Below are 24,094 nucleotides of genomic sequence, written 5' to 3' on the forward strand. Positions count from 1 at the left end.
CTGATCCCAAGGTTGTGAGATCGAGTCCCAGTTGCGGTGGCCATGTTTTGATGGAGGGGAAATGCGAAAACACCTGTGTGCTGTGCAATGTCGGGACACATTACAGAACCCCAGGTGGTCGAAATTTAATCCGGGGCCCTCCACTACGGCGTCCCTCGCAGTCCGTGTGTCACTTTGTTATGTTAAACCCCATTCATCACATACCAATACTTGATATCGTGTCCTTAAAGAGATATCGAGGACAAATTTAAGGCAGCCTGCTTCTATGTACTATGGCATTCTAGCAATAAAGAGACCACTCTCTTCAAGAACGGAGATTTTTTAAGCTAGACAAGACCGAAGAACGAAATACAAGTGTCGCCATCACTGGTTGACTTCGCAGATAAATGTCATGCATCGACACCAAATTTCAGGCATGGGTCATAGTGTCTTTGCTATGCTGCCATTGACTTCAAAACGGTAGAAGCTAGTCTTTAGTGTAGATGTCACAAGTTTGGATTGATTGGCAGGGAGATTTTCTAAATAATGTGTCTCTTGCTACCGAACAAATGTTGATGGGCTGAGAAAAAGCCGGAGCATCAATTTTTACCGAGAACAATAATTGGATGGAGTTGTCCTCGGTGTGATCTCAATATGTCCCAGCCCTCTTCTTGCCTATGTTGACTGAGGTGGGGGAGTGGAAGGCTACCAGGAGCGACAAAACCTGTTACCAGGTTTCTTCAGCGGTGGCTGGTTTTGTGCAGGTAACCCAGAACTACACCTGCTTGGTTTACCATTGATGTTTATGCTTCTGTGTTCTCTGTGCTTCCTTTCATTACTGTTGGCAATAATAAACTCTAAATTTTGACATGAAGGAACCTGAAAAATAATTTGTTTTGGAGACTTAGTGAGTGTAGTGCAATTGTTGTTCCTACTTTCTCTCCAAACAGAAAGTTGGCTACGCTCATGTAATGTTTTTGCAATGCATAAAAGCCTTGTTTCTCAGTATAGGTTGGTAATGAATTCCATATTAGCAGCACACCATTGTATAGTGTGCTTAATTTTGAGTAGCAGCACCCCAATTTCTTGCCTGTTCTTCTCCTTCTCTTCTAAGTCTCTATGTTATGGATTTCTTCGCATTTTGTGCTATGAAATGGAGAAGACAAGGTCACTGCAGTATGGAGATTCAACATGTGGTGGTATGATCACTGCTCACACGTGGCATTGTATATTGTCTTTCACCTATCGTATTTCAGTAAGCCCAGGGGAAGCTTACTGAAATATGATAACGAATTTGTTAGGTTGGACATCCTTGAATGTAGGGTTATGTGTGCATTTTGATAATATTTGCTCTGCCTTTTGCTTTGCACTTTATTTTTGTCGAGAAGCAAGTTTGGGCAAAAATTTGGTTGTGGCCATATTCAGGATGCATTTGTGACATAGATGGCCTTCGTTATAGCTTTGTTATTTACAAAGTCTTCACTTTTCCCCAGGTTCCCAAGGAGCCGAAGTAAACTCTGCTCCTGGCAAAAGGTTCATGACAGACCTGCTTGTAGGAAGTCTAATGGCTGACGGTGGCTTGGAGTCTTCTCTGCAAACAGCAATCAAGGTTGAAATTCAAGACATTGAAGATGCCATGGTCAGTAATGCATTGCGAATAAAACATACTGTATACTATCTGCAAAAGATCTTTTGTTGTTGTTGTAATTTTGTGTTTTTGATACTGGTGTGTTAATGTTTTACTAATAAAAAAAAGTAAAAACATCAGGAGGGCATAACATTGTTGCACCAGTTTCAAATTATTCTACAAGCTTCTTTTCAGCATCTAAGAAGCAAGTATTGCCTGTGTGACAGGTCCCAGTTTAATTACTTGTAAATTAAAAGATGTTATTGAAGCTGTTTGTTTTCTTCATTGTGACCTGTTTGTGGATGTTCTGTGTTTGCAATTTAATATATATACTCGTGTAAGGGCTGGCCCCATGTAAGGGCCACACCCTGAACTTGGCAGCTGGTGATTCAGGAAAAAAAAAAAAGTAAGCCAAAAGAATTGCTTCATGTGTAAAGAATTTTTTCTTGTGGTACGTTACACTACACTGGGAGCTTGCAGACGATAACTGCTTGTGCGACTATGTATGAGTCATCCTGCACGGCGTACTCTGCCTGGAATCGTGAACATGCGGTGCCGCAGTGCTGCTAACTAGTCTTGTGCCCTCGGTGCTTGCACCAGAAAGGACGAAATGTTATGCTGTGCAAAAAAATAGATTCGGGAGCACCTATGCTAGCAACGTGTTTCTTTGCGGCGACATGCCACCCACCAGGCTCGAAAGCCGTAGTAGCGTGCCGTTTGCCCAGTGTCGCTAGGCCTAGCGCCCTTCGCATCAAAGCCACAGCAAAAGTGCTTTGAGTCTAGTCATGGTTCCCTATAAATGACCTAATCTTGTTGCTAGTTTACTATCACATTAAAATGAATGTATATTTGATTTCTGCAAGGACTTCGATTGTGAAGCGCGAAAAAGCCGGCCAGGCGATCGCCACCTCACATTTACGGTCATGGGTTGCATGCGTGGTGTACTGCTGCGAACTGTCAGTCAGTTGAGCGTCAGATCTTTTGAGGATCTTGATCTTAACTAAGAATCACGTTACGTTTGCCAGTAAGCTGATCTAGTGACCTGTTTATGCAGTTAATTCATGCTGATTGTTGGCTCTTATGTCCTGTCATCCATACTTTCAATTAATTATGTATTTGAAGGGTTTGCTGGGACTGTGCTGATGCTCCATAAAGATACCTGTCGCAGCATAAAAAAGGTATGCTTAATTGAGGCTCCGCTGTAGTCTGAAAAATTTTACAGAAAAATGTCGGTCCCTTGTAAGGGTCGCAGCCCATCAAAACCGCAGAAAAAAAAGCGCAGCCCTTACACAAGTATGTATGGTAGTCTGTGAATAAACTAATGAGTTAACCCTGTAACCTTTGCTCTCCTTGTCAGAGGGATGCATTTTTTCCTTACTTTGTATAGGAAAAGGAGGCCATGTCGGATAAACAGCTTTCCAAAGAGATGACCAGCAGCGGAGAGCAGCTTATGTCGGATCAAGCAGTCCTGGAATCTGAAACTAAGCGCAGCCAAGTGGTTTCGGAAGATGCTTCAGCTGCCATACCACTGCTTCACCTTGTCAAGCAGCTGCTGAGGTGAGCCACTTTGCTTCCTGGCCTTCCTGGGAGAAGCCTGGGCTTCTCTTGGGCCACACTTCTTGAAGAGGTCCACCACACCTTCTGGGCTAGACTGCCATTCTGTGCTGTTTCCTTGTCAGCCGATGTCTGTCCGTAATTTGCAGACTGTCTGCCTTTATCCCAAAGCATCGAAGGGAGATAGACATGTTGGTTAGTGCTGAGATATGTCAGCAGTAGAGTTCACAGATTCTTATGGTTATTTTTTGGATAGCATAGGATGAACAGTACCTTTGAGCAAAACTCTTTTTGAGTAATGGTGACATCAGCCAGTTACATTGCGGTGGATAATGTCTGGTAAAATACCCTGCCCAGCACCACAGTACCTTAATTAGAACACGGCTATTATAGAGAAGACACATTTTGCTACAAGGGATGAGTTGGGTCAGCAGTTCCTTGTTTTATTGCTGGCCGTGTTGTATAGACAGCCTACTTTGTTCTGCCATTTGTGAAATAGGAATACTGCCACCCAGACCATGGCGAAACTGCAGAGCTTCTTTCCTGAAAATGCAAGCACTGGCTCCAAGATGGCCATGTGCTCACTCAAGCTTAACATTGACCAAAAGGAGAGGTCTCCATCGTTGGACCTGCTGCTGAGGTTCCAGAGGTTGCTACTTGGCCAGCTGTATCCACGTGAGGAACAGGCCAGTTCCAGCATGAGCATTGGTGGGTACTTCACACGAATGTGATGTGGCTAAGTCCTACTGTAGCAAAAGAAAGTACTTGAACAAAAATTTCAGGGGGCACTTTGTTGACCTAAAGTGTGGTGAGGTGAAAGCCTTAAACGCGGTGTTGCTGCTTGTGTCACTGATCTGTGGTTAAGATGTTAAGCTTCGCCTCTGAGTGGAGTGGGACAGTGTCTTGCAACACAATGCCATTTTACGGAAAGGAAATGTGTCTGTCTCGCATATTAGTTTTTGAGGAAAGGAAATGTCTGTCTCCCATATCTCAGTGGATAGATATCTTGGTGGACACCTGAAGCTCCCTGTAAGGGAAGGGAGGAAGATGGGAGTGAAGGAAGACACTGTATTGGCTAGGCACCCCTTTATTCCTTCCAAACCATCCAGCTGGCATGTTGTGGCGGAGTGGTTAGCATGCTTGTCTGGCACTCGGAGACCCTGGTTGGATTCCCCAACTCGACCAATTTATTTGTTTATCTGGTCTGACTAGAAAGGTTAAATAGGCTAATTGGTTAATTAACTAATTAACTAAACTCAGTGCCGCTTACTTGGAGCATCACTACAGCATCCCTTTAATTGGTTGCATGGTTACTAGCCAAAGTACAATTGGCCCCGTTTGAAATTTGCACACTGTGACGTCACGACCATTACGACCAATCGAAAAGCGTGACATTTCTGTTGACAACTCCTGCTTACAATGATGAGGCATTAAAGGCTTCCACCTTAAAATTTCCACCACGACAAACCATTCTTCATTACTCAACAATATGCACTGCAACAGTGGGAGTGCAGCTTTTCTAACCAGCTTCATTGTATGGCTCGGTTGAAACCAAAGCATGGTTGGATCCTATCATATTTCTGCATTTTTAAGCAGGTTCCTTGATCTGGTGGTAGAAGATAGTTGAAAACAAGCCTCTTTCTGCGTGGTCTTCTCTGAGAAGCTATGCAAGCCTCAGTCTTTATATGACATTTGTATGGAAGCGGTTGTCTGTAGCTACATCTTAAAGCATGCATGGACTGCAAAGCATGCAAGTATGCAAGGTGGAGCTTCTGAGACATTAGTCGCAGGAATGGCAATAGTTTAAGTTTCATTGCCATTTTAGTTATCTTTATCTCTTTTTTTTTCTTTATGCATGTTCATCCATGTTATTGCAGATACCGAGACCTGTGGGGCTGCATCCCTTCTGTGGAAGTATGTGAGCCTTGTGGCCTGCCACGTTGAAGACATCCTTTCTGTGGCTTCTGTCCTCGGCTCACTGTCACCGCACCATTTTGCACTGGCTGCTGCAGTCTTGGAGCAGGAACTTACAGGTTTGTGGCGTATAGTAGAAATCGCATTAGGTGCATATTCACTTAGGTCTGAAATGCTTTATAGCGGAGTCTGTCAGCCGTGTTTCTCTTAAATAACAGTGCAGGAGATTTTTGCATCCCATAACATGTTTTCTGTGAGGGATGTCACCAGGAATTCTTTGTGGCTTTTTGGTGTTTTTCTGTCGTTCAATTCAACCTCTGGTGTGCTTGCTAGAGGGCACTGTGGCTGCCTAGAGTTGCATGCCATGGTTTTATTTGTTTCCTCTGAAGGAAGCCCATATTCAACACTTAATCACTATAGTCAGATACAAGTCAAGAACGAAGCGGCTTCTGCCTGTCGAAGGACCCCCTTTCAATCAGTGACGTCGACTGAGTCTCATGGGCATGAGTAGCCCAAAAATGCAGGGAGTGGCAGATGAAAGGAGATAGTCCCCTCCCTCCATGGTCGAGGATGGTCCCATGCCTAAATTGTTACACCACTTCCTGCATTGTCACGCTACTCATGCCAGCAGGTTCTTGAAAATCAGCCGACGCCATTGGCAGGAAGGAGGGTCCTTTGAAGGGGAAAAGCCACTTTTTTCTTGACTTGTGTCCGACTATACCAGTTTAGCTTGATGAACTATTTGTTGTATGCAGCCTCCAAATCGGTGCAGAAGCAGGATTTTTGCACAAGGAGAGCACTGTCACTTGTTAGTGGTTGTGGGTCTGTTCACTTTTTTTTTTCTCGCTTGCAAACTAGGGGTGACCACCTGGTCATGTGATTTTTTTGTGTTCGCATCTGTCTGAATTGGGTTGGCTGAGCCGTTAATTGTTTTTTTTAGTAAAAGAAGGTAAAACACAGGAGGGAGCAATCCGCATGACTAGACAAAAACTGGTGATTGTGTGTCTGTACCTCTGTGTGCCTTTCAGCCTTTTCATCCAAGCTGCAGCAAAGCTTGCCACTGTTTTTCAGCTATGAAGCCTGTCGCCATTTCATTTAGCATCATGAAAGGGGAATTGAGCCTATTATATTGTGCTCAGCAATGGAGGCAGTGGTCAGTGCACCGCATTGGGAAGCTCGTGCCCTGATTTGGGGTGTATGACTGTGCCAATTCTTTTCACCCGCAGGTGTGCTGCTGCCAGAGCTGCTCGTGTCCCTCGTGCTCCTGGAGAGCACGGTGCCCGAAGTGATGCACGTGGCTGATGCTGCCCCAATGCTCTCGCCGCTGCTGGAGAGCCTCGACTGCTTCAACCAGCTGGCGCCCGGGGCCCAGCTGGAAGACACACAGGACCTTTTGTGGCCGGGCCTGGGAGGCGGCACTCTGACACCACCTCCGCCGCCACCAAACCAGGGCGGCCCCATCGAAGATGTGCTCACATTGCGCAAGGCAGACGTGGAGAATCACAATCGGGATGGTGGCCTCTGGATTGTCATTGGAGGCAGGGTGTACGACCTTCAAGAATTCAGGCCATCTGCTCCCTGTGGGGCTGAAGTCTTCACGAAGTATGCTGGTACGTTCTCGTGCTGCGCTCTAAAGAGTTTATTCTGAAAGGAAGGTTAGAGAAGTCAGCCTGAGCCATGGTCCTGTGACCTGCTACTCTACTTTGTGAAGTAGGGCAAGAGCGGAAGATATTATATTATGGTTATGATGGGTGATGACTCAATCAGGAGAGAGGTGTGAGTGTACATAACCACTTGACAAACTCATCATAGCTGTGATCTAACACCTGTGCTGCACGTGGTTACCAATAGGTCATAAATGGTGTGAAAACCTGTGCTGCATCTGGCCAGGGGCTCAGTGTAAGGTCCTTCACTGATGGCCTGCAGTTAAGGTTAAGGAGTGCCTTGGAAGTACTGCATTTCGTTATGTGACCAACACAGCAGGTGTAAAGTTTCAGTTTGAAAGCTTGCTTTTCAGTCCGAAAACAAATTTTTTGGTTGTTCAGGGGAAGTGAGCATTTCAGATTGTTCTGCAAGTACTAAATTTGCTGTTAGTTTTCCATCTAAATCTTCAAGTGTTATGAAACATAGTCTGTGCTTGAGTTTGGTGGAATCTGTCATGAGGGATATGGTAGGACTTTGGCCGTGGCATCTCACCACTATTACTCCTGCTTGTAAGCACATGAACTTGTGCTAGTGTTCTATGCTGTATGTTGCTTTTAGAGGTCCTGAATATGGGCACTCTACCTGTTTTAAAAAGGATGTGTAGTCGTCTATAATAATGTGCCATCTGCTAGAATTGTTGAAAGAAAGTTCACCCAGAAACCCAAAAGCAAGGTGGTTTTAGTTATACCTTGAAAGCCTTGAATGACATGAAGGGAATACTGACACAACAGAACTTTGCAGATCAGTAATGTAAAGTTTCTGTGCCTTACAATGTAAAGTTTCTGCGCCTTATTGTGAGTTACTGCATTTTGTAATTTCCTGCTGCAGTTTTTATATAGTGTAAGGGCCAGTGCATCATCCCTTGACAATAGGATTCTGTAAACTTTTTTTTTCCTTTTTTTCTTCAGGTCGAGATGCAACACAAGCTTTTGAAGCTGCCTGCCACTCAAGAGAAGCTAGAGAAATGCTGCGTTCTTTCTTTGTGGGAAATTTTGTAGATGTAAGTAGACCACTATAAAAACCGTGTACTCAACGAAAATTTTATGCACATTTCTTTCACATATTTGTTTATTGGGATAGCTACAGAAAGCATAATGTATTTTTTTTTGTCTTGTCAGTTTGTCTGTCTGTGTAGTGTGTGCACTTTTGATGGTGTCCAGTTCATTCTCAATAGACTGCCAGTGGTCAACCTGCCTTTGCCAACACATAAACACAGTTGACGCTTGTTAAAAGGCATGGCTCAGTCTTTGAAGGGCTGATAGAAAATTCTTGCGACATTTTTTGCCATTGACTGCATCGAGAATTCTCCAGAATTTCGTTTTGAAACAGTCCACTCATTTGTTTTTGGTTATGCTTTTGTTTTTATGCTCTTTGGGCATGCTTTTTCATCACTGACATTGCAATCTAGTATGCCATGATGCAGGAAACCGGCTGGCTAAGCATTATCTTGTGTCATCAGTAAGGGTATGCGAATATTGAAATTTTCTGATACAAATTAAATATTAATATGAAGAAAAAATGGCTTCGAATCTCAAATCGAATATCAGTTCAGTATGAAAAAAATAATTCAGAAAAAAATAAACTGGAAAATGTTGCTGCCTTATTTTTTCACAATAGTGTAGGGTGTTTGCAACTGAAACAAAACTAGACTGACTAAGCATCACATAAAAAAACATGAAGTTTGCAAAAAAGTGTATACTACTTGATTAGATAGCATAACAGTATGCAACCTGTAGTGCAGTCATACAAAATGAGTAGTAGTATGAACGACACCTGAATGACAACTAAAAATAACCTAATCATCTTTATTCCAGTAGTATTAGTTGATGAAGATGACAATGCGCAATGCACAGTGCCAGAGTGTGTTGCAGTTTAACACGGTGCATGATTGAATGCAGCGATAGCTTAGCGTTCTCGGGCAGTGGCCAATGAAGCTGATCTGTTCGCACCGCTGCAGGTTTGAATCCCAGTCTCGGCAGTATTTATTTATTTTTAAGGTGAAAGCCTTTAATGGCTCATACTCGCAGCCATGACTGTCTGTCTGTCCGTTACATCTGAAGTGAAAGTCAACTAGTAATTACTAGTCACAAGTCATGACTAACTAGTTGTTAACCAGTCATGACTAGTCAGTCACTAACCAATAATGACTAACTAGTCATTATCAAAACATGACTAGTTAGTCGTCAACTAAGTAGTCTTTAGCCAGTAATCAACTAATTAGTCATGACTTTAGTCAATAACCAATCCTGACTAGATAGTCAATGACCAATCACAACTAGTTAGTCATGGTCTATGACTAATTAGCCATGACTAGCCAATCCAAGTCGTCCCATAGCCGCCTCATGTGTGCCTACGGCCGTGCAGCCAAAGTTGCGTGGAAAGGCTTTCGCCTCGCGCACTTTAGATCGTCAGAGTGTCCCCTGAATTTTTTTTTTATGGTGTGGCTGAGGTCACCTCAAGGTCATGCTACACGCAAACTTGGTGAGTCGGTTTGACTTCGTTAATTGGTGCTTTTGCACTGAAACTGTTGGCTTCCCTCTTATAAACTGTCTATGACATGAGGAGTAGGCTGGCTTTCTTGTTTAAACAGAGACAGTCTCACCCCACTGTGCGTGCCTCTATCAAAAAAGAGCCCTGCTGTCCTCCGCAGCACGACCAAGAGGCGCCACTGCTGGTGGACCCGAGCAGCCTGTCATCACCACTGTGCGATGCTGAACGCACCCTGGCGCACCTGCTGGGCCTGCACCTGCAGCAGCAGACCTGCGGGCCACCCCCCGAGGCCTTTGAGGCACAGCTGCTGCCATGGATGGAGAGCACGCTGCTCTACGGCGGTGGGCTGCTCAAGACGCTGCCGCCCCACGACCCATTCGAGGAGGAGAAAGGGGAAGCACGGAGCACGGGATCCAGTGCTGCCACACCCGGTGAGCTTGGCTGCTGCTGCCTCCTGGTGTCACATCCACCAAACTCGTGAACGGTTGCCATTGGCCTCAATCCTCAGTTTCTGCACACCCTAGGCTCTAAAAGGGCGTGAAGCACCAGTGCTTGAGGCATCAGTGTGTGAAGCTGGAATAAAATGAGGGGAAACTGTGCTCTTTGATGGTCTATAATATTAACAATGGGTTCTAGCATCTTGCAGCCAGGTACTTCCTGCCATCGTCTTTTAGTTTGCATAGGATTGCTATTGTATTTTAGGAAACCTAATCACAGCTGTGAATTTTTATTCTTCACAATGACTGTTTCTTTCGGATATTAAAAATTGCGTAGACTTTGTAGCTGTGCCTGTTGTGCAGGAGTCGAAAGAAAGTGTTTTCATTAGAGCAGCTTAACTTCAATCTCTACGATGTTACATGTCACCGGTTTAGTAAACAGGTATTCACTTTAACTTGAAATGTTACCTGTGTCTGTGTGTGTGTCTGTGTCTGTTAGTAAACAGGTATTCACTCTAACTTGAAATGTTACCTGTGTCTGTGTTGTGTTATCTGTGTCTGTGTTACCTGTGTCTGTGTTACCTGTGTCTGTGTTACCTGTGTCTGTGTTACCTGTGTCTGTGTGTGTTGTGTGTGGGGTGTTACCTATTTAGTAAACAGGTATTCACTCTAACTTGAAATGTTACCTGTGTCTGTGTTGTGTTACCTGTGTCTGTGTTACCTGTGTCTGTGTGTGTTGTGTGTGAGGTGTTACCTATTTAGTAAACAGGTATTCACTCTAACTTGAAATGTTACCTGTGTCTGTGGTGTGTCTGTGTGTCACCTCACTAAATTTTTTAAAAATTACTTGATTGTTTAAGTGCATCAATAATGTCTTAGGTCCATGTGTGGTCATCTGAAATTTGTGCATGCTTGAAAGGTCTGCTTTTTTTCCTCATGTTTCTTAGTATCAGGCATGACACCTACAGAGCCGAAAGCACTTTCTGCTGCATCATCGGCCCCATCACCGGTATCTGGTGCCCTTGTCAACTGGAGTGACGAGAGCCTGGTTGAGGCCATTGCCGAAGGACGACTGGAGGAACCGCTGGTTTCTGGTTTCTTGCGAGCAGTTGATGCTTTCTGTGAGCAACATCATCTTGCTTTGCACATGGACTTTGGAGCGGACCACCCCATCGAAGAAGTGGGCAGGTAAGTGCTGTCTGTACGACTCACATTAAATCATGACAAGTTTTGACCATCTGTGACAGTGTACGTGTTTTCTTAGAACCTGATTTCTATGGCTGGAGAGTTTTACTGCATTGTATAACTGTAGCACAAGTACAGTGCTCTAAATCTCTATAATACATGATGGTCTTCAGCAGAGGCCTAAGGCACTGTAGCAAATGGCATGAAGCCTTTTGTTGTAATGTCAGCACTTCTGCACACAGTGTCAGCACATTTGGTTCCTTCACATAGATTTCATTTTCTCATTACATTGTCATTAGTCTTGTCTAATGGAAATGCTGCATGGTATGAAGCCCTGCTTGTGAGGCTTATGGGGATCTGTCCTTTTCATTAGACATTCCACGTGGTCCCGGTATTGGATGTGCTGTTCAGTTTTCTGAAATGACCCCTCCCCTTCTTGCTTTTTGCCTCAGGTTGCTGCTAGCAGTGGCAGTCAAGCATTTGGGCTGTGGAGCCGCCCTGCTGAACACTGCCGAACAGCTGGCTCTGAAAGGCTCGTCCATCAAGTCCTCATCTGTGCAGCTTCCAGCAATTCTGCAGGACATTGTGCGGATGGTTCAGCAGGCCAAGTGGTCTCTTATCAAGGTGCTGTGCCTGTGTCATGTGCTGTGTGCTCCGACTGTAGTGTAAGAAAATAATTCATTTGCTATGTGAGAACTTATGCCCAACAAGCATTGGAGCATTTTGATTCCACTATGAGTCTCATTATTTACCTCTGCATCCTTTCTTTCAAGGCCAGGGGCCATGCAGTGGTCACCAGTAGGGCCGTGTGATTATTCGAACATTTAGAATATCAAAGAAAATAATGCAGTATTTGATTCATGCTTAAAAGCGAATACCAATATTCAGCAACCTCGAATATTTTTAAAGTATCTTGAAGTTCAAAAATTCAGAAATAGGCTGCCGGAAGCAGTCGACTGTCTTACATACGCTCTGATACTTTTGCGCAATTGCACTGCTCTGGTTGTCGACACGTGTTATGCGCACATCACGGCGGCCACTTCCACGAACTTGGCGTTCGACGGCTGCATGGTTTGGCACGTCGTTGACGAGCGCACACGGGAATGGCACTCATCAGAGGGAAGAAGAGGGCACGATGTTGGGAGAGGAGCAAGCAGAATGGTGTTGCGAAGGTTGGGAAAAGTTTAGTGTCATTTGTGGAATGAACAGAGGCGAGCGATCTTCCTTCCGTGTGGCAGTGGCTGGATGTAAAGAGATGATGATTTAATCCTGCGAGCTCTGGAACGAGTGTCATATTTATATGAAATGAAGCAGGCGGCACAGCTTTGAATGGATTGTACTCGGTTAGGTCTGATGTGGATTCCAAATTGCTGAAGTATATTCAAAATTGGGACAGACAAAAGTTCTGTGGTCTTTTATTGGCTGCTGTCCTCCAGCACAGCTGATTATTAGACACTTACAATGACAGCACATGCACTCCCCAGAGACTGCCTGGCGTGCCCACCTGTCTTGCATTGAGTGGACCTTTATGTAAGACATGCCTGTCATCTTGTCAAAATGCACTTTTTTTCTGTCATTAGATGTCTCTCTCTCTCTCTTACATTACTTAAGCTTCGTCATTGTGCCACTCAGTTCATGGTGTTGCAGGAATGTCTTACTGGCTTATTGGTGCACGCAAATGCATTGGGCTGGCAGCCCAAGACTAACATTGAAAGTTTTTGCTTTGATATCCCAGTGTTTTCAATTCAGTTCCACCCATGAAACAAAACTCTCATGCTCTGTAATGCGTGTAGTGAAAAGTTTTGGCTGAGCGAAAGGAACTAATTGTTTGCGGTGAGTTGATCGGATGAAAATTTCTGCTACATGTCTGTTTTTTCCTGCAGGCAAGACAGGACTTGAATGGCTCATACAAAGAGGTCTGCTGCCCCATGTTCGAGCGATGCCGTTTTCTCTTTTACGAGCTGCGGCCGGCTGTCAGCAGAGAGCTGAGGATTATGGAGGACCTGAAGCTCATCGGAACTTCGTCACGCTGGAAGACAGCTGCACACCAGCTCATCCTTCAGCTAAGAGCTGCCAAACGTGAGGGTGCCACTCCCTTCATGCTTTGCGTGAAAAGAAGAGTGGAGCGATGTCTGAACCTGTTTGGATTAATGTGTCATAACCCTTCACTGATCACATTTCCTTTTAATTCTTCCAGGGACATCTTCCACTGGTTCTTCTGAAGAAAACTCTTCTGCTTCCAAGGACAAGGATTCTTCTGATGAAAGCCAAACTGAGGCACTAGAGAGTCTTGACCTAAAGCTGGAAAATGCTGGAACAGCATTGAAAAAGGTCGATTCTGTTGCTGTGTGTCTTTGCTGCCTGTGCAACTTCCTTGGCACCAACTAACAGCTTGGCTTTAGTGGCTACTTGCAGTTTGGCATATTGCGTGTGTACAGTTTAGACTGCCCATAATGCGATTCCTTGCATTTCTATGACTTCATATATCATGATACCCTTGCTGAATACTTGTAGCGGAGGCATCCTGTATGGTTATTTCAATGATGCACTGCTTCAAATGGATCTTGCTGAAGAGGATTTTTGCTTCGGGGTCTCTGGAACAATCTGCTCACTGCCTGGAGCGTTAAGCGTGCTACTGTGTTGTGTCATCTAAAAATGTACTTGTCTGCGTAAAGTGTATGTAAGATGAAGGGAAGAGGGAAGAAGACACACGCACGAATGGGCATACTGATTATAGTTGGCAAAAAGGAAGGGGTAGGAATTCGCCTGTGATACTTGTCTGTTACACAGTGTGTTGTGGACTTTTGTTGCTGGTGATGGTGGTGGTAAAAATTTATTGTTCAGCTTTCGGTTGAAAAATAACTGTGGCTTCTCATGTTGGCAGCTTGGTCCACAATGCAGAATCTGTCTGAGTGGGGTGTGGGGGTTTCGGCTGAATGGAGAATTAATGGAACAGCTGATAACAATGAACTAAGTGTACAGTGGAACCTCGATCATACGACGTTCAGGGGACCGCGCGAAACTGTTGTATAATCCGGGTGTCGTATAATCGAAAATCAAAGAATGCGGCCAGTTGCGCTCGGCCTTGCGCGGAAAACTGTTGACCGGCTTCAAGCCCGTGGCAAGTACGCCAATCAGATTAAAAAAGACAAAACCAAGCATTTGTTTGAAACAGATTTGCAGAAAAATCTTTATTACCGTTTAAAAAAAATCGGTAATTTTTTTTTTTGCACCTTTGCCCAACCTCGGCGCATCAACTTTCTTTCAAGGGCTGCCACGTCCGGCAGTAGGTCGCCAACATCGTCGCGCGCGCAAGCAAAGCGCCGGATGTTGTCGACGCTCTGCAACACGTCCGCGTAACTAGGGATGGGAGCGCAAACCTCTGCATCGTTGTCCACTTCTTCTTCGTCGGAAGTTTTATCGTGGGGCACAAGCATCCATTACTTCCATTACAAAAAGCGCCGTGGACGCCGCTGTCCTCGCTTGGGCGAGCCGCGAGCGCGGCCTCGCCCGCTTATCTGTTTTTTCATCAGCGTCGGCTCCTGCAGACGCATCTGTTGCTGCCACCGCGTCTTATCTTTTCTCTTTATCTTTCCTCTGATCTTTTAAAGGGACACTGAGGAGAGCACTATTAATATATTTTTTATAGCAAAATCCGATAGTTCGGCATGTCATGGCTTTGTTGCCACTTGGCCGGCAGCGAAAAATGCATTTATTTCTAAGAAATTTGGATTCGAAGTTGAAAAGGTTCTTCCCGCCGCTGTGATTCAAACTTGGGATTCGGCTATGACGACAGAGGACTAAGTGACGTGAAACATGACGTGCATATGACGTGATGCAGACTCCGTGATTTCTGGCCGCCAGCAGTGCGGCCTAGCAGCAGCCGAAAAGAAAGCTACCGCCGGCCGCACGTTGAAGGCATCTATCGGCTATTGCGGCCGTCGCTACAGTCGCTTCGCTTACGTTTGCACCGGCGTTTTGCGAGCGTTACGATGGATCTCGTTCTCGAAGTCGTCAACGAAGTTCTTGCAAATAGACACCTTTAGCATACCGTGTACCTTGATACCGCTAGCGGAATACCGGGAGCCCGCCTAACGCCGGCGAGCAGGCGCTGATTGGTCCCGATGCTTCAGGCGAGCGCGTAGCTGCCCGGCACGTGGCGCCATCTGGCGACGTCAAGGAGATTTGCGCATGCATTGGCTGCGCCTCAGTGATTTGTGCTTCTCGTGTCCTAGCGTTGCTAGAACCATTGGTTCTAGCAACACTGTTTTGTTATATGACGTCATGACGCTTGTACTTGCGAGTTTGGCCTGTGGCGGCGATACCTGTATTTTGGTTCTTGCTCTTTTCTACGTTACAAGAGCTTTGTTGTCAGTATGAGTGGCGTTTTTGTAAACAGGAGCTGGTATTCTGTCGATACAAGCCAACTTCAATTTCTCCTCAGTGTCCCTTTAACTCTCCTCGGCAGCGGTGGTGGCTTGGCTCACGCCAGTAGGCGGGCCCGTGCGCTTTCCTTTTCATCCTTCTCTCAGTCGCAACAACAACACGCAGGCCGCGCCTCCTTGGGACTCCGACTGCACAAGCTCGACGAAAAAGAGAGCAAGTGCACTTGGCGGCCTCGGCAACGCTCTCTTCCGCGCAAAAACGGGGGTGCTTAGATTCACATGCAAAGTTTTTTTTTTTTTTCAGAAATTTTTTTCCCGAAAATAGGGGGGGGGGGGGGGGGGGTGCTTAGAATCGCGAAAATACGGTACATCCCGGCTTGCGTTTGCTGACGACCTTTTTAGACGGACGGTACGAGTTAGCCGTCGTACGAAGCGGGGTCCTTCTAAAATTTGCGTCGTATAACCGAGGTTTTTAATGCATTGTCTCTATGGGGGTTTTGCCGGGACCGCACAAATTCGTCGTAAAATGCGGGTCGTCGCATGACCGGGGGACGTATAATCGAGGTTCCACTGTATTTGCATGATGGATAACTATTTATATAGCTTGCTAAACAAGCTTCTGCGTCTATGGACTCAAGCAGAGACATGCATTGTGCAAGGCTGCTAGCTTGTTTCATGTCTTGGTCTGCCTCCCCCTGCTCACTATTTCTTATCTTTAGTTTTCTTTAATTTCTTGGGATTTTTGTTGGTGCAGGCTGGAATGCAACCTGCCTTCCATAAATACCTTGCAGTTTTTTTGTTATTGTTTTCATGTGAATCCATAGGTGACTGCTTGACTGGCCGCTTTGGTTTTCATTTCAGTGTTTGTCCGATGGCAGCCAGTTGAAACAGAATGTGGTCGACCACAACCAGCTGTTGAGTCAAATGTTTGACTTTGTTACACAAGACGTTGATGTGGAGCTCATCAGGAAGGCTATGTACTGCCAGGTCAGACAGCATGTTTTTGATTGTGTGCTGCAATTGACAAACTGACTTTGCTGGCTGGGGGTATTGCTGGACACATTGATTTGACATACTCAAACAGTTGCGCTGGCTGTGTGTCTCGTCCTCTCTTCGTCCGTTGTCTGCTGGCGCTGCATGTTTCAGCTTAGTTGGCTTTGTGTGATGCCAGTTCATTGCTGTTGAACTTTGTGTGTAGACCTAGTGGGCACTTGTGTAGTGATGTCTGTAATATACCTGCTGATTGTTAACGTAAAATCAGGATGCTGCCCTAATGTTTATTGAAATTCCTATTGATAGGTAGCTGATCATGGCAGGCTGAATAAAATGGAATTTTTGCGTTGCTAACAGCACGTCCTTTTGGTAAAGCTGGAGTTTTAGTTCATCAAAAGTCATCTCAACATTCATAATAAGGTTCTATTCTGCGACCAGTTTGTCGAAGGAAAATTAACTTTCTTTTCCTAAAGGAAAATGCCCCAGAGAATTGCTTCGTGCTTAGGAAGCTTATACGCATATCTGGCTGGTATGCCGGGATAGTGTTCAATAATTTTTTTTTCTTCTTTTGCTGCTTTAAAAGAGTTCAAATTTAAGTGTTGTGACGTATTAGCGGCCTTATCGGTTGCAAGAAACTCCTATATTTAATTGCACAAGAGTTCAGAATTGCGTAGTAGAGGCATGTCTCTATTTTAGGAAATAATCTGATTTCAGAACACATAATGCTTGTAAATATAATAATTTTGTCAGTTTTATGAGCTTGTCTAGAAAAGTGGTACACTAGCTGCTTAGATATGCTTTATTTGCCGTGCTTGTTATTAAGTGTAACTTCCATTCCTTATGCAATGTGCCAAGACACTAAGGTAGCTTAGCCATTTGCAGTGTGCAGAAGATCAAAGTTGTTCTTTTGTCTGAGTTTAATCAGCTTTACTTGTGCAATGGATTGATTGTTGTGTAAGCTGTATGACTGTACTGTGTGAGCCATGGGAGCTGTTTTGCTGACTCAGTAACTGTTAATTTATTTTTAGATGGAAAGAGCCAAGGCAAGACTGCAAGGACTAGAGAATATCCTCACCCTCCTCGAGAAATCATCTCTACTGCCATCTGTCAAGTATAAGCTGCAGTGTGGTTGGCAGGGACTACTTCCCATTGGAAAAATGCCATGGTTTGTAACTAGCCATTAATTCTTTGCACTGAGATTGCTCACATTCTTGTCTTTTTTTTTTTTGTGCTGTGTGCATCGCTGATTTTGATCCTGTTGAGTTTGTTTTACCTGTTTAAGTAATAACAAAAAGAAAAGAAACTTATTATTTTACAGCTTTTATTGTCAAATGGTACATTGTCTAGAAAACCTTTCTTGGTGCTAATGAAGTGTTTTCACTATATCCTACCTGGCTCTCGCTCTAAGAAGAAATTCTTTATCTCATAGTTACAAGGCTTAGCACGAGTGTATTGTGGGCTTGGACAGTAAGGAGGCCAGTCTTATTTTCAAAGGCTGCTATTTCAAAAAATAATCTGGAAAGAGTAGAAGTGTCTGTATAAAGGGCTCAAGCACTCATTAAAAGCTGACCTGCATCTATTTTGTGCACTTCCCAGAGTTCCTTGTGTGTGGAGATGCCTAAGTTACATAGAAATTTGATGTAACTTGATTCCCACAGTACTTATATGCAATAGTTGTACAGTGGTTAGATGGTGTTTAAAATCATCTAAAATTTGAAATATCAGAGTTCGTTATAAATTTGCATGTCATGCAAAATAAGAAATAAGCCTTTCAGTTCTTTCCGTTGTATATTTGCACAAATTCTTATTAGGTGTACATTTTAAGCCAGCGTTCCTGTTCGTTGCCATTTCAGGGAGAGGCCTGTGCATTGTTTGACCAACCTGAACTTGATACCACCTTGCCAGCGTATGTCCCTTGAGTTGGCATCAGCCCGACTCTACCTCTGGGCCGTCAGTGAATTGCGGTCTGTGCTGCTGGATTTTTGCAGCACTGAAGATGAAAACTTGACAGTTGGTCACTCATCGCGGCATCTTGTCTCAAAGGTGACTTAATTCCTCGTGGATTTTTTTCGAGAGGCTTGACGGGAGGCAGGTACTTGAGAGTATTTAGAAGGCTGCCTTTACTAGCAGCAAAATACAGACTGACAATCTTGAAGGCAAATTATTAAAAGTCTTGCAAGCTTAAATTTCACCTTAACCTGAAGACTAAATAGGAAGTACTTTTTTAAAACTGAAAGCTAGCATGAACCTGGTTTGGTAGGGCAATATTGCACAGTTTGTGCTTAGGTCATTTATGTAAATGGAGATCTGACTAGATGATTGACACGTTCACTGCAGCAGCTTCGGAGCCCTAATCCCTGTGTGTTGTGACCCACTGGTGGGCCACCCTTTCATTTCATTGGGTGCGGCATGATCCGCCAATGTGGCACTGACAAAGGCAGCGTCTTTGAACTGCCAACTGGTGGCTGTAGCTATCTTACTATCTGATGTGCGTGCTTTTCGCGGGCTGTGAAAAATCTGAGCTGTGTGACCCAGTAATCGTGGTAGCACAGCATGGATACACAACGTGACCCCCCAGTGACCCTTAACACAGTGAACATGTTAAAAGGCATGCAGTGCATGCTCACCTGGGCAGCATTTTCTCAATATAGTTTGTGCTACATAAAGCATCTGTCCCTGAAGTTGCATTTCTGCTTGCGGCACAAAAGTTTTTTTTTTTGGTTGAACCACTGACTTTCCTGTGCCTTGTTAAGTGTTACGAATTTTTTGGCTTTGTGAAGCAGCATTATTAATGGTACTACTTGCCTACTGTACCTTGTTAAGACGAAAGTGTGTCATATTCTACGGTTGGTGCAAACTTGCATGTTTACGTGCTTACGTGCTTCTAAGAAAAGACCCGAGAAACAGCAAACATAACATGTTCTTTGCAACGTATCGTACTCACCTTGTTAAACAGGCACTAAAAGGGAATACTGAGTCCAATGAGATTGATGATTAATGTCTCAAGTTTGAAAGTACAGTCAACACTTGACGTTGCAAACTCAGAAGGAACAAAAAATTTGTTTGAATTATGAGGATTTGCTGTTTTCCAAAACTGCAGCTGGTGAAGTGAATGCTTTGCTGAGCATGTTTGGCTGTTCGCTTTCTTGTGCGACACTATAACAACAAGCGTAGTGAAAATAACATAAACACCATAGTAAACAATGTAGGATGCATTGCAGGTTAGTATGATGCTAGTTGCATAGTGTGCAGAGCACAACCTTCATTTCATGGATGCATCCTTAAACTGAAAAGAGATAAGGCTCTTTTTACGACCTCCGTGTTTAGAAAATTGTTGTGGCCACCTGTATGTTTCACACTGTATCACCTGCGTGCTGTAAGAGCCATTGATAAATGACACAAATATGCTTGACAGTGTTGCAATGTGTGTGCGTGACAGGCAAGCGTGGAGAGTGGCTGCTCGGGCTGCAGTGGCGCCCTCTCGGCTCCCTCTCGGTTTCTGCTGTCTGCCATTGGCCTCCTGTCCGGAGAGCACCAGAGTCGGAGCCTCAGCCTGTTGCTTGGCTCTGGGGTGTTGGCCCACCTACAGACTCTGCTTCGCATGTTGGGTGAGTGTGTCTCTCAGGGCCTTCATGTCATTTTTTCATATTTTCTTATCGGGACATCTATGGCAGTTCACTGTTATCCCGATCATTACATCGCTGTCTATTAGCTCTCTCAGTGTCTTATTCAGCAGGCACGTGAAAGCTCCTTTTGCTTTGATAGCAGTAGGGGAGACCTGTACTCACTTGCCCCTTTCAAAGCTTGAGTGCTGCAGCATGTAGTTTTTCTATCAGTGAATAGTGCATGTGTTTGCATGGTGCAAAGATATTTTGTCATGACAGGATGTGCCTGCTTTAAATGTTGGTGTAGCAGATGTCACACAGCAGGCAAGGCAGCAGTGTGAGTAATAGCACGTACCGTATTTGCACATTTACAAGCCGATCACAAATAAAAAAAAATTATTGTGATTATAACGCAATTTCACCCTGTTCATGCCAGCTGCAGCTGAGGACTCTGGAAAAACAGAGATGGCATGCGAAAATACGGAAGCAACGGACGCATCGATGGCTGCTTGGAATTAATGCTTTGCTCCTATCAGCATCGGGTGCAGTAAAAAGGCTCTCGTTAACCCTAACTTTGCGTAATTAAGGCAAATTTTCTGTCCCCTTTGGGTTCTAATTGTTGAGAGTTTAGTGTATTTCTGCAGGTTTGATGAATGGGCTGGGTTTAGGTAAATGATGTGTTGCTGATTGACCATATCTTGCTACTGTGTGCCTTGCACTGCAGGCCCCAGGCCAACGCGCACACCTCATGAGAAGAATGTCAGCCTTTGTGCTGTCTTGGAAGACACCGTACGAAAGCCACAGCCTCCAGCACCAGCACCCAGTGGCCTAGAACTGGCAGCCATGATGAAAATTGGCACGAGGGTGGTTCGTGGTGTTGACTGGAAGTGGGGAGACCAGGTAAGGCAGCTGAGCAGACTCTCTTGTGTCGGAAGAATAAAAGGAATGAAAGAAATGCGAGACACTGATTTCACTGTACATTTAAAATTGAAACTTATTCCCGGAACATGAGCCATGCCTCTGGCTGGCTGCTGACTCATTTCAGTGCTGTTTTCATCTCTTTCTACAAAAGAGATCTCCAGAGCCTAAATTGTTACACAGGGAGTCATTCACTCATGAGCACAGCTCTGTAGTGTGATTGCCGACACTGTGCTTTTAATTTTTTTGCATTCATCTCACATATATGACAGCAGTGAACACAATGCCATTGTGCTGAACTGAAATAACAGTTATAAAAAACAAAACAATGTGGTTTCACTTACATTCAGACAGTGAGCTTTGAAGAGGTAGCTACAAAGCGGCAAGCACCATTATTTTATAGACTGTAGTCCACACCTGGTATATAATTCGCATGAACGAATTTCAGCCTAAAGTAAGTTTTTTAAATTGTCCGCTAGCAGCATTCAATGAGTAAACAATACGTCTACTGTAAAGCAAGAAAACGCTGGGCCTTTTATACCTCATACAAGTCACTCCTAAAACATGTTAAAAATCACTTTCTCCGGTGCTGTCGGAACAAAGAAAGTCAAGCATGTCAGATTCCACAAACAGTTCATCAGTGTCTTCATCGCATTCAGAATCTGACTCCTATGTTGCAGCAGTTTTAGTCCTGCTTTTGTGAAGCCATTGACGACAGTTCGATGCGGGATGGCACGCCAAGGATAACTATCCACTTGCACACGACTCCCTACGCATCCGTAAACCAAGCACTGAAATTCCATGCACTGTAAAGCAGCCATGCCAAGTAACGGGAGCTGCGTTGGCTTGCAATGTGAAGTGGTTTGCATATCAGAGATGATTTTGCTATGCGATTAGCAGGGTAAAATGTCTCAGGCACAGTCGGGCCACATTTTTTTGTTTTTACCTTAACAGCCAGGCTACGTTTCTTTGGTTTGGACAAACAACCTTAAAAAGTAATACTTACAGTCAGCGCCATGCGAAATTTCAGCTTCTAAACTTTTATGGTAACTTGTGTAGTCCGCGGACTATACTCCGGAAAATATGGCTCTGATGAATAAAAGCCAACATGACATGCATGAGGTACTATCGTGATCAAAATATTACAGGACGCATGTTCTAAAAAAAACCGTTTACTGCAGCTCAACCTCGCTACCTACCGTATTTACTCGATTCTAAGCACCCCCTTTTTTTCACGATCGCGATGCCCAAAGTGAGAGGGGGTGCTTAGATTCGAAAAATCTGAACTGACCCCCCCCCCCCCGGCCTCTCTTTTCGCGGCGAAATCTCGATGAAACGGGCGCGAGAAAAAACATTTTATTTAGGAAACATTCAAAAGAAAAATAGCTGCAGACAGTTCTGTGCCGCCATCTGTCTTGTAGTGTCAGAACGCAGCAACACAAAAAGCGCCGTGGATGCCGCTGTCCTCGCTTCGGCGAGCGCGGCCTCGCCCGCTTATCTGTTTTTTCAGCAGCGTCCGCTGTTGCTGCGACGCACGTCTTATCTTTTCTCTTTATCTTTCCTCTGATCTTTTAACTCTCCTCTAGCTGCATTCGATTCAGCCGTGGTTCTCTGTACCGCCGGAACCGGTTCACGGTGCGCTGCACGAAAGCGCTCGATTCACAGCGCCCTCTGCACCATCGTCCGCGATTGATTTTGGTGCAGTCGTGGTGCCGCTTCGGTGCAGAGAACCACGGCACTCTCAGAGACAGAGGTGCAGGATAGTGGTGCACGTGTTTGACGGCGTAAGCAGACGATGCGCGCAGCCGACGTTTTGTTTGTTAACATCAATGGCAACTAAAGGAAGTTTTTCCCGTTTCTCGCGACAGCCTGAACAGCCTCTTGAATTGAAATACATAGCTACTATGCTTTCGTAGTCGTTGGAAATTCTGTTGCGGTCTTTCCGAACTAACTGTGTTGCTGCAAAAGAAAGCACCACGTCGGCTTCCTCATCTTCGCTGTCTGATGACTCCAAAAATTCCATAAAAATGGATTCGCCGATTTCGTCATCCATGACTACACGAGGCACGAAAAACAGACGCGACGCACCGCAACACAACACACCACGACGGACCGTGATCACTCCTGCACGAGAATCAGATAGCAGACGAAAAGGCCCGTGAGTGCAAGCGCTCGATTGAAAATCTCCGCGATTTGTGGCGCTGCTGACGCGCTGCACCAGCACCAAGAAACTGGAATTGCACCGCGTCGGCACCAACGGAACTTTTTGAGAATTGGTGCAGAGAACCAGTTCTGGATCGAACAGACCTTCTATCTGCACTTGGCAGCCGTGGTGGCTTGGCTCGAGCCAGTAGGCAGGCCCGTGCAATTTCCTTTTCATCCTTCTCTCAGTCACAACAACAACAACACGCAGGCCGCGCCTCCTCGGGACTCCGACTGCACAGGCTCGACGAAAAAGAGAGCAAGTGCACTTGGCGGCCTCGGCAACGCTCTCTTCCGCGCAAAAAAGGGGGTGCTTAGATTCGCATGCAAAGTTTTTTTTTCAGAAATTTTTTGTCCGAAAATAGGGGGGGGGGGGGGGTGCTTAGAATCGCGAAAATACGGTAGTTGCATGGCAGTGTTACCAGCAGATAGAGCCTGCGTCCCTTCAGACCATAATGCATTTCGGGCGACTGGATCACGTGACTATGCCGAAATGGAATTTTTTTGTGCACTGGCATCCTATAAACTCTTGATCAAGATAGTACAAGCATCATTGCATGTAGCCATTCATAAATTGATAGGGACAGTGTGAAAAATATATCTAAGACGACATTACAGGGAAGATGTATGTTTATCTATATTTGGCTGCATAGAAATTCGGGTGTATTTTTTTTTTTCTGTGGTTGACGGTGTACAGTGCTTGGCTCTTTTCTTACCCTACCTCTTCAAATCTACCAGTATGAACGGTGGTGTGAAACAGTGCACTCAGCTCAGTTGCAGCCACTTCTAAATGTGTAGCACCATCCTGTGTACAGCTGGGAGGCTTTACTTCAGTTCCAGTTTCAGTTTTTGATCTTTTGCAAGAGCCCTTTTTTTTTATCTTTGTCAGTGATGTGATAGCTGCGCCAATTGCGCCGATGTGCGCCAAAAGGCAAAACCTGCTACATCCTGCTACATTTTTGTTATTCTGCGCCAAAGCTGCGCCAAACGCATATTTTCACATTCAAACGCGTATTCTAGTCATTTTTAAATAAAAGTTCCAGTGAATTCCTTGTTGTCCATTTATAACTGCTGTCCTATAGGGGCTTGGCGGCTATAACA

The 24,094-nt window shown here is 44.8% G+C and overlaps 1 protein-coding gene across 2 annotated transcripts in view; it reads left to right on the forward strand.

The window, feature by feature from the left end:
- The window catches only part of HERC2 (E3 ubiquitin-protein ligase HERC2), a 110,286-nt gene that overhangs the window by 31,978 nt on the left and 54,214 nt on the right, over positions 1 to 24,094 (forward strand). For both annotated transcript variants that reach the window (XM_089566423.1, XM_089566424.1), the window contains exons 18-33: positions 1,473 to 1,618; positions 2,994 to 3,163; positions 3,660 to 3,868; positions 5,038 to 5,193; positions 6,301 to 6,684; positions 7,687 to 7,778; positions 9,429 to 9,699; positions 10,653 to 10,893; positions 11,343 to 11,514; positions 12,774 to 12,969; positions 13,088 to 13,221; positions 16,137 to 16,262; positions 17,297 to 17,433; positions 18,122 to 18,311; positions 19,708 to 19,876; positions 20,598 to 20,773. In XM_089566423.1, the coding sequence (XP_089422549.1) occupies positions 1,473 to 1,618; positions 2,994 to 3,163; positions 3,660 to 3,868; positions 5,038 to 5,193; positions 6,301 to 6,684; positions 7,687 to 7,778; positions 9,429 to 9,699; positions 10,653 to 10,893; positions 11,343 to 11,514; positions 12,774 to 12,969; positions 13,088 to 13,221; positions 16,137 to 16,262; positions 17,297 to 17,433; positions 18,122 to 18,311; positions 19,708 to 19,876; positions 20,598 to 20,773 (2,969 nt within the window). The remainder of the gene's footprint in view (positions 1 to 1,472; positions 1,619 to 2,993; positions 3,164 to 3,659; positions 3,869 to 5,037; positions 5,194 to 6,300; positions 6,685 to 7,686; positions 7,779 to 9,428; positions 9,700 to 10,652; positions 10,894 to 11,342; positions 11,515 to 12,773; positions 12,970 to 13,087; positions 13,222 to 16,136; positions 16,263 to 17,296; positions 17,434 to 18,121; positions 18,312 to 19,707; positions 19,877 to 20,597; positions 20,774 to 24,094) is intronic.

Source organism: Amblyomma mixtum, chromosome 1 (assembly GCF_055824585.1).
Source record: "Amblyomma mixtum isolate Tamu chromosome 1, ASM5582458v1, whole genome shotgun sequence".
Taxonomy (NCBI): Eukaryota; Metazoa; Arthropoda; class Arachnida; order Ixodida; family Ixodidae; genus Amblyomma; species Amblyomma mixtum.